This window comes from Dipodomys ordii, unplaced genomic scaffold, assembly GCF_000151885.1.
Source record: "Dipodomys ordii isolate 6190 unplaced genomic scaffold, Dord_2.0 Scaffold204, whole genome shotgun sequence".
NCBI classification, from domain to species: domain Eukaryota; kingdom Metazoa; phylum Chordata; class Mammalia; order Rodentia; family Heteromyidae; genus Dipodomys; species Dipodomys ordii.
The window spans coordinates 1620425-1631458 of NW_012267420.1; the positions used below are offsets into that span (position 1 = coordinate 1620425).

Genomic DNA, 11034 nt, shown 5'->3' on the forward strand with positions numbered 1-11034 from the left:
TCAGGCCGCCGCGGCGCTGTCGTCACCCGACGCCTCTTTTGTTCGGACGCACCGAGCTGCACGCCGCTCAGGCCTGGTGCTCCGAGCGTCTACCTGGCGTGGTACTGGTGCCGTCCGCGTCGGTTTTGAAACCAGCCGTGGTAGCTCGGGCCGCGGGGCCCGATTCGCTCTGTTCCCCGCGTCATCGGGTCCGTGCCGGGAAGGAGCGGTTCCGACCGGCGACGATCGGCCTAGCTCTTCCGGCGTGGAGCGCGTACACGCACCACGAAATTTGATGTCTGGGTGGGGGTGGGGGGTGATGCTGCTTTTTCCTTAGGTACTGAGCCAGCCACGGTCTTCGTCAGGCCGGTGAGGTTTGCTAACCCGGGGGCCAGGGCAGGCAGGGATTATTGCCTCGGTACATTTAAGATGACATCTTTCTCCAAAAAAGAAAAAAAGAAAAGGAACAGGTTGTGTGGTGAATTCCGACATTTGTGATTTGGGACGAGATACATGGATTTTAATCTTTTAAATTTGCGATTTCTAAATTCCACTTCACCAACTTGTTTCACTTGTGAAATAATTCCAGTATGTATCCATGAACCAATATGGTGATTCTTTTACATCCCTCACTTCCTTGCAAAGAAGGTTTGGGTGTGACTTGGAACTAGTATAGGAAATTGAAATTATATAATATGGCCTGTCATTCCAACCAGGACATTCTCGAATTTCTGTTCCTTCTTGCAATTAGGTATGGCAATATGTTGTATTTAATAAGGTGAGAATCATGGAGTCTGTTGACCCTTGTATACAAAAAAAGGCAAATTTATTGTAGTAAAAGTATTAAAGTTAATGTCATTATCATAGATTCTTTAATTTTTTGATAATCCTGTTTAATTTGTAATATATCCGGATTTGTCCAGGAATCATGTGGGCATACTGCAAGTCTCTATATTGTAAGGATACAAAAAGAGGAATATGTGTTTTCCATTTTATTCTTTATCAGATTGATGAGCAACTGTTTTGTCTCAAGGACAATGTAATATTTGCATATTACATATATTTATGTTTCGAAGGTTGTATGTGTGTGTTATGTCAGAAAGAAAAAGCTTTAGAGAACACCGTGGAAAATTATATTTTTAGTATTATTGCCATTTTTGTTGATCAGAAAAATGTTCTCAATAAAACTGCCATTCAGTCACTATAAATTCCTGGGTACACTTACCTTCCAATAATTAGATATCTGTCAGATACAAAAGCTAGGGAGCCAAGGCAGTTATTTATTGTGGTTGATCTAATAAGGTTACATGACAGTCTGAATCATCTTTTCCCTTTCCTTTTTCTGTGTCTTTATTCCTAAATTACTCAATTTCAGGCTCATATCTGTAGTAGTGAATGGGAATTTGCTTTGTGAAATACGTTATCTCTTCCATATTCATAAAAATTAATGTTCTTATTTAAATGTTTTGATGAAATGGAAATTTACTTAATTGCTCAAAACTAGAATTCAGATAATTGGATTAGATTAGGTAACCCAATTAACAACAGATCTAATTTCTTTTGTACAAGTTTAAGAATATATCTGGACTATTTTAGGTACTTTTCACCAACCTCATCTCAACATTGCTGTTAGCAAATAGAATTGACTTATTGAACGATTAGACTTGGTATACCGTAGCATTCATTTTTCATTTTTCCTAATATATTTAATATTGTTAATAGTTAAGAAAAATAACATGCAAACCATGGATTTTTATTTTTTTGTAGACAGAAACCAAGCAGTGCCAACAAACTGAATTGAAAATATTTGAAAGAATAAAAAAGAATCCATGCTGAATAGGTGCAGACATTTTTCTTGTCATTCTCTAAAACAAATGTATAACAACTATTTGCATGGTATTTACATTGAATTAGGTATTATAAATAATACAGAGATGGTTTAAAGTAAACTAGGATGTGCATAAATTACATGCAGTTAATAACAGTTTTGAACTTGGAGTTTGGTCTCTTCATTCATCACTATTTTCATCTTTGAATAAACTTCATAATTGACTGAGAGTACACTCATCTTTAAGATGAAACCACTTTTTTCTGCACTGCTTGTTCCCCTTCTTGTTTTACAATTATAGTTTGGTATGGTGTACCTTGAGAAAAAAGCATAGCAGATACACTAGTTGGGCATAGAATTGTAACTTGGAAGTCTTTTTTTCTTAGAAATTTGAAAGCATTGCTCCTTTGGCATCTGACTTTCAGTGTTGGCTATTAAGATGTTGAAGTCAGTTTTAGAAAATAATTGTGACCTCCCACTTTCCCATCTCCACCAATTGAATTTCTTGAGTTCTATTCCTTCACCTTTGTATTTTCTCCATTTTATTTCTGTTACACAGAAACTGATTTCTGGACAGAAACACTAGGTTTCTTTCCTCTTCATTGACTTTTTTTCACTGTTGTCTGAGAAATCTGATTGTTTTCGATTTTTCTTTTAGTTAACTTTATAAACTTGAAAATTTTAATTAGTAGGAATCTTTTCCATTTGATCTATTTTAATATCTTAGTATTGTTTCATGAAAGTAATCCTAGAATGCTAAAATGAATCAGAAATAGTCGTCTTTTTAAGTTATCTATGTAAGTATAATAAAAACATTAAAAATACTAGATCTTTTCATGCTTTCATCTACCTGCAGTTTGTTTCCTTCAACTTTTCCCAAAAAATTACTTTCCATTCATGTTAAAATTTTCCTCAGTTTTCAGTGGATTCTATAATATTCTGATATAGCATTTTGGTTAAAAAAAAAAAAAGTTGTTAGCTTTTCATTGCAGAAAAGGAATGCAGGCATTTATCTAAGGTTGTTGATAAACCATTGCTGGATTCAGAGGAAATTTCCAGATTTCTACCTGGAAAGTTGGGAGCCATTTCTGCTAAGGTTCTCACTTTCAATATATGAAGTTAACAACATTGTTAGTGTGTTACTACTGTTGTCAGTTTTATTTAGTGTTCAACCAGTGGAGCGCTCTTTGTTTTTGTTCTTTACATTTAACTAATCATCTTACATTCACATTTACTTTCATTGTCATTTTTGAAGGCACTTGATGCTACCAATTCTTGATCTATTTGAGAATTCTACTAAACATATCTTGTTAGTTCTTACCTTTCTTGATGGCTTAGAATTGAGTTTTCTTGCTCTGTTATGGCACTAACTGCTTTCTACTTTCCACTTTTCAATTCTAGTTTTTCAATTTTTTAAAATTTTATTATTTTAATATATACCTTTATTTTTCCTTTCCTTTGGTTTCTACAGGGAACATATATTCACTGTGCCATCTTTAACCAGAAGCACTTTGTGTCATTATTTTCATGTAGCCATTATGTAGTCAATTCTCAAAGTTTGTTTCTTGGGCACTGGACATCAGAATTACCTAGAAATACATTGCAAACGCTGGCTGTGATTTAGTATTCTACATTTTCATAAATTCTGCATAATTCTGGTAACAACTTACTGTACAGGAACTTGTGCTCTACAGTTAAGTTGGCTTAGAGCTCTCAGTATTTTTTTTTATATTACCAATTAACGTGAAAAGGATTGTGTGTTTTGAATTCCCTGTGGTTTTATAGTTGAAAATATAAAAACTGAGAGACAGTTTGGGTGTATAAATACAGTATTTTTTCCTTTATTTTGTAGTTATTCCATTTCATTATCTTACATTCTGTACTTTTGTAGCCTATTTTACATATGTGTAATATCTTAGTTTTCTGAGTAAAATTTACCTTTCTAAAATGTCATTCTAGAAATCATAGTATATGAACTTTGAGTCTACTGTTCTACTGAACAGTTTACAAGTAATTATTGTTACAGGTATTAGTACTCTTCATTTTTATTGTTGACACATAGTAACTACCAATTTTTAAAATAGCTACACCATTTTTTACACCTTTTCTTTAGACATCATTTTTTTTCTAGACTTCTAGTGTAGAAAGACTACTTTCTAGTTTTTCTAAGTGTTTCTACTCTTTCAGGTCTTTCCTGTTGCTGTGTATGCTTTTGTCAGTAGTTGGTTATAATGTTCAGGCAATAAAAGCTGTATCCCTAATAATTACAGTAAACAGGTTTTAGATGGTTACTTGTCATCCATACAGTTTTGATGAGAAATACCTGTTTGTATGGGTTTGGTTTTTTTTGCTTTTTTTTTGGGGGGGGGTCCGGTTGTGGGGCCTGAACTCTGGGCCTGGGCGGTGTCCCTCAGCTCTTCAGCTCAAGGGTAGCGCTCTACCACTTGAGCCCCAGCGCCACTTCCGGCTTTTTTCTTTTTGTTTATGTGGTGCTGAGGAATTGAACCCAGGGCCTCATGCATGCAAGGCAAGTACTCTACCGCTGAGCCACCTTCCCAGCCCCTGTATGTTTTTTTAAATTTGTTTTTATACTGAGTTTTGAGAGTTTCTTTTATATTCTGGATAAAAATAATTTCTTAGATGACCTAATTTGTAAATACTTTGTTTAAATCAGTATCTTCATGATGTGTAAATGGTAGTCATTTTTTATCAAAATTTTTTGGTAGTTGAGTGTCTTTGTGTTATTAGACTTTAGTTTTCACAGATGGTTTGCTTATGGCTTACTTTAAAAAATATGGATATGGCCCGATGTCAGTGGCTCATACCTATAATCCTAGCTACTCAGGAGGCTAAGATCTGAGGATCATGGTTTGAATCCAACCAAGGCAGGGAAGTCCCAGTGAGACTCTTAGAAAAGCTGAAAGTGGTGCTGTGGCTCTAGAGGTAGAACACTAGCCTTGAGCACAGAGATTCAGAGACAGCACCAATGTCCTGAGTTCAGGCTCTGGGACAGACCAAAAACAAAAAAATAATATAATATGTACAAACATATATATGTATATATACATATATATATATATATATACATATATATATACACACACACACATATATATATATATATATACACACACATATATATGGGTATCTATTTGGGCACCATTTGTTAAAAAGACTATTAGTATATTTGGGCAACATTTGTAAAATGATTATTCTTTCTATATTGACTTGCTTTGATATCTGTACAAAAATCCTTTGACCATATTTTTATAAATTAGTTCTGTTTTATTAGTCTTTTTGAGTTCTGTTTTATTTGTATCTACCATTTTGTCTGTCATTGTCTTCAGTAATCATGCTGTCATTGTAAAGTTCTTCTTAAAATCTATTATAAATTTTTCAACTTTATATTTTTCAAAACACGTTCAGCCATTCTAGTTTCTTTGCCTTTATGTATAAGTATTTAAAGCACTAGTTTGCTTATGGAAAACTTTTACTGGCATTGTGATTGAAATTGTATTAGTTTGGAAGGAGCTGACAGATCTCTTCATGCATGAGTCCAATGTATTTTACTATTTTAGGTCTTTCGTCTGCATTTTGTAGTTTATTGTTTTCATCTTAATTATCTTTTTTTTCTTTTTTTAAAGTTGAATGTAAAATTTCTTGGCATCATTTTAACTAATACTGATTCTTAATTTTTTTCCCAGATACCATGTCTCTGTGGTAGTGCCCCCTGTTTGCTGTGCCGATGCTGTCCTAGTGGAAACAACTCCACTGTGACTAGATTGATCTATGCACTTTTCTTGCTTGTTGGTGTGTGTGTGGCCTGTGTAATGTTGATACCAGGAATGGAAGAACAACTGAATAAGGTTAGTAGATTTTCTGTCTTACAACTGGTTTTTGGTTATTAAAGAGAAAATAATGTAAAAATAATATGTAATCCTAATTTTAGTAGCTTATATTTCAGGTAAAACAAAGATAGTATGAGATAGCTTATTCATTTCTATGATGATGATACAGAGAATGTGCATTGGCAAATGAAGAGAAAAATCTAAACTAAAACAGATGAAAGTGTCTAAGTGTTATGGAAAATGGAAATGGGATATTATTGTTTTTTCTCTGAAAAGGAACATTATAAAAATAAATGTGGCTTTCATATGCAAAGAATGAAACTCAGGAAGCATAAGACTGTAAAAGATTTTTGAGCATAGTGTATATGTGCTTTAGGAAGATTAAGCTGAATAGGAATAAAGCAGTTCTGTGTTAAAGCTGTTACAGTGATGTAATCAGATTATATAGAGACCTAAAATAAAGTTTATGGATATAAAATTGAGTCTGACTCTGGGTAGCTTTTAAATAGTGCTGAAGTCAAGACAAGCAAGTTGTGTTTCTAGAAGATTGGGAGCAGTCTGTTGCTTTTAGCCCAACAGAAAAGTAAGGATACTTGATTTTTTATTTCATTTGAATTATTTTTAATGGGTCAGGTTTTAGAAGGAGGCAGAGAAAATATCATAAATTTAGTTTCTAGTATGTTGTCTTTGAGATATTCATCATAATAATATAATTTTCAACAGAAATTTGGTAAATTTGTTGATAAGTTATCAACAGAAATTTCACACTTGCAGAGGCTAGAAGTCTGAGGTCACAGTGCCAGGGGTTCAATTACATTGAGGGTGTTGTTTATTTGTAGATGGAGCAAAGTCATCTCTTGTCTCTTTAAACAACAGCAACAACAAAAATCCCATTAATTCTACCAGTTTCAGTCTCTTTTACTATCCCAAGTGGGGTTAAGGTTTCCATGTATGAATTACATACTTGAAGTCCATAACTATATATAGCAGGAAGTGGAAAACATAGGTGTATAGTACAAGGAGAATTCATAGCTTGTCTTGGGAAAGGTGAAAGTTGAAGCCTTTGGCAACATTTGCTGAAGTGGACCATTCAGAGAGAGTAGTGTTATAACTTTGTTAAAAGTTCTTGTTTTAGGGAACTGGCAGAGAAAGAAAGTCCTCTGAAGTTACATTTAGAAAAGGAGAACCAAGACAGTGATTAGGAAAAATTTTAAGTTGACAAGATAGGGTCAGAGTAAAAACAAAGAGATGAATGTAAGGACTAAGAAATTGCTTTTAGAGTTCTCCATTAGGATACAGTTTGTGTCTAACCATATTTTTGGAGTGCTGGAGCTAGAAGTGAGGGCATATAATTCATTGTTGAACATAGAGGTGATATATAGTCCTCAACAGTATGCTACTACCTTAAATAAATATTCTTTTTTGTATTGTGATGACAATGTGACTGTTTTTTTCCTTTTTTCTTTTGTGGTATTGGGGATCAAACCCAATGTCTCATCCATGTTAGGCAATCATTGTACCGGTGATGCTCCTAGTCCCCAACAATGTGACTTTCTAAAGTGGTCATTTTTTTTTTTTTTGTCAGTCATGGGACTTGAACTCAGGGCCTGGGCACTGTCTCTGAGCTTTTTTGCTCAAGACTAACACTCTACCACTTGAGCCACAGTGCCACTTCCAGCTTTTTCTGTGATTAATTGGAGAGAAGAGTCTGGAGGACTTTCCTGCTATGGCTGGCTTGGAACCAGGATTTTCACATCTCAGCTTCCTGAGTAGCTAGGGTTAGAGGCATGAGCCACCAGCACCCAGCTTCACTGGTCTCTTTCAAATTTTTCAGTTAAAATATAAAACTACTGTCAGTTCATATATTGTTAGGTCAAAAATCTGTTCATGATCACAAATAGCACTTGTAGAATAAAAGGTCCAAAAGTAAACATGTATTTAAAGTAACATTGGTTTTGAAAGGCACTATTCTTTTTAGTTCTTAGGAGGACTTCCTTTACAATTCCTTAAGTTTTTATTTAAAGCTCTAACAGTTTTTTTCACTTATATTTCAATTCAGTATTTTGCAGTAGAATGCAATTTAAAAAATTTAGGGCTGGTGGCTGAAATAATAGAGTACTTGCCTAAGCAAGCATGAGGCCCTAAGTTCTAAACCCCTGAACCAAAAAAAAAAGACAGTAAATCTATCTCAAAAGAAGCATCTATTTAAATGAATACTGGTAGGAGGTTATCATTTGTTCTCATGGAAGTTTAGTTTATATTTTTCAATTTATCTGATAAAATGTGCTAGGTGTCTTGATTATCAGAAAGTATAAAGCAAACTTATATTTTCCAACCTTTAAACTGTCTGATTATATAGAATTTGCATTTTTAATGAAAAATTGTTTCTTGGTTTCCTAGATTCCTGGCTTTTGTGAAAATGAGAAAGGTGTAGTTCCTTGCAGTATTCTGGTTGGATATAAAGCTGTGTATCGTTTGTGCTTTGGCTTGGCTATGTTTTATCTTCTCCTCTCTTTGCTAATGATCAAAGTGAAGAGTAGCAGTGATCCTAGAGCTGCAATACACAATGGGTAAGTTTTTGTGTGAGTTTCAGTATAGAAGTATGGATAACTTATCTAAAGAAATTTTAAAACAAAATATATATACTTCATGAATAAGATCTGAAAACCCTGATGTTTCTACTAGAGAATATCAGGTATTATATGTTAAATGATAGCTGTGGATCATTTATTGGTATTGTTATCTTTTATATTTGTTATCTATTGTTATTTATTGTTATTGTTAATATCTATTGTTATTTATTCACCATTGATTGATTTATAATCTTCTATGTTTCACCTTAAAAGGAAGAGCTATATTTTTGAATACTAAAATAAGAGGTATTCCTCCCCTACTTTTAGCTTTTAATGGACCAGTCCTGTCAGATAGAACTCTCAGCTTTCTAGACTACAGTGCAGCCAGAATGGAAAGCTTTATTCCAGAACAGGTTATTGATTTTCTAAATGATTGATTGTACTGTGCAACTGAGAAAGAAACTTAAGCCTGGCATTGGTAGCTCATACCTGGAATCCTTGCTACTCAGGAGCCTGGAATCTGAAAGATCATGATTCAAAGACAGCTCAGGCAGAACATTGTGAGATTCTATCTCCAAAATAACTAGCAGAAAGCAGTGCTAAAGTGGTAGAGCATCAGCTGAGGATGCAAAAGTGAGTGCAAAGTTCTGAATTCAAACCCCAATACTAATAAAGAAAGGAAGGGAGAGAGTTGGTTTTATCAGTAAATGTTTGATGGGACTATTTTGCTTTTGTATATTTTTTATGTACCTCACAATTTGATTTTATAGTATCTGCTGTTGGTTTTGTTATGTGATACTAAAGACAAGATAAACAAATGGAATATTAATAGTAATGAAAAATTGTGACATACTCAGTCTTTTGATTAGTGATTGTTTTAAATTACTACTTCAGGCTGAAGTCATTTGTCTTATAAAAGCTATTTGTGAAATTAAATTTTGCTTTACACTTTTATACATTAACCAACTTATGTCAAATAAACCTATGAAATAGAACCCATATTTTCATATGAATTAGTGACAAATATATTTTTCTTAAAACTATCTGCAAAGCAGTTTTTGTAATAGATTTTTTGTATTCCAGATATCTTCAGAAGAGTTTCTTAAAGATTTCTTAAAAGATTTTATATACAAAACTATTTGCTAGATGAAATATAAATAAAAATTGTGTATGTTTTAGATTCTGGTTTTTTAAATTTGCTGTGGCTGTTGCAATTATCATTGGAGCATTCTTCATTCCAGAAGGAACTTTTACAACTGGTAAGTTTTGTTGTTGTTTTTTAAATGTGTCACATTGATGTGCTATAAAGGAAGCTATCATCATTGTTACCTAGACCTGTATCTGAGTTTTTTTGGTCCAGTTGCAAACTCAGGGCATCTATATAAAAGCTTATTTTTCTTTTTTGTCCTCCCATTATGAAAAGATAATAATAGAAATGAAACTAGCCACTCACTTGCATGTGTGCTAATTTTTTCTTTCAGTGTGGTTTTATGTAGGCATGGCAGGTGCCTTTTGTTTCATCCTCATTCAGCTAGTCCTACTTATTGATTTTGCCCATTCATGGAATGAATCATGGGTGGAAAAAATGGAAGAAGGGAACTCAAGATGTTGGTATGCAGGTAAGCCTACATCTCAGAATATCTTCAATATGTTTGAACTTTTGTGAAACCATATATAGAGAATAAGGCAGTCACTTTAAATTTTTATTATATAATATCATTTAAAGAGGTTTTTGTTCTGGAGAGTGAATTTAGAGCGTCATGCTTGCTAATCAGGAGCTCTACCACTTAAACCATGCTTCCAGACCCCTTTTTTATTGTTCATTTTCAAAGCTTTATGCATAGGGTGATCTAGGCTGTGATCTTTCTACTTGTGATGATGGATGAGAACTACAAAGTTCAAGCTGCCAGGCGCCAGTGGCTCATAGCTGTAATCCTAGCTACTTAGGAGGCTAAGATCTGAGGATCATGGTTCAAAGCCAGCCCGCAGGAAACTGTGAAACTCTTATCTCCAATAAACCATCAGAAAACCGGAAGTGGTGCTGTAGCTCAAGCGGCACAGCACTAGCCTTGAGCCGAAGAGCTGAGGGACAGCCCTCAAGGCTCAGAGTTCAAGTCCCACGACCGACCAAAAAAAAAAAAAATCTATAATGTTCACCCATTGTGTTCCACCTGTAACTGGGATAACAGGTATGCACCATCCCAGCCATTAGTTGAGGTGCAGTCTTGTGAATTTTTATCCCCAGATGGCTTGGAGACCCAGTTCCCCATCTTTGCCTCCCAAGTAACTTAAGGTTACAAGATTTAGATACTGTAACTGCCTATGAAGAGGTTTTCAGTTTTAAGTTTATGAGTGACTTCATATCATATTGTATTAGCAACTTAGCATTTTTAAGATCTTTGACAAACTAGAAACATACCCAACAACTGGGGGTAGTTAAAAAGAGTAGTTAAAAAGAATGTTGCTTCCTGACTTGTGTCTAATGCCTATAATCCTAGCTAATATAGAGGCTGAGATTTTAGTTGGTGAGGAAAAATTTCCTTTTATGGGTTCAACATTAACAATGATAATAGTTCTGTTTCTTAATGCCCTTGTTTACAATGTAATAGGGGGTTTTTATCTTTTTTCTTTACCAAGTTTTTTATGAGTATACCTTATACAATGGGAAGTTTCATTTTGACATAACATTTATATACAGTGTATTTCAATCAAGTCAGTGCTATAACTCTACCATACCTCTTCACTTGTTTGGGGTTTTTTTTGTCGTTTTTTTGTCAGTCGTGGGGCCTGAACTCTGGGCCTGGGC

The 11034-nt window shown here is 34.3% G+C and overlaps 1 protein-coding gene across 1 annotated transcript in view; it reads left to right on the plus strand.

Moving 5' to 3' along the window:
* Serinc1 (serine incorporator 1) overlaps positions 1-11034 on the plus strand; it is a 21518-nt gene that overhangs the window by 4549 nt on the left and 5935 nt on the right. Inside the window, exons 2-6 of the mRNA XM_013035111.1 lie at positions 5512-5673; positions 8056-8225; positions 9408-9487; positions 9710-9878; positions 10418-10511. Coding sequence (XP_012890565.1) covers positions 5512-5673; positions 8056-8225; positions 9408-9487; positions 9710-9878; positions 10418-10511 — 675 coding nt within the window. The remainder of the gene's footprint in view (positions 1-5511; positions 5674-8055; positions 8226-9407; positions 9488-9709; positions 9879-10417; positions 10512-11034) is intronic.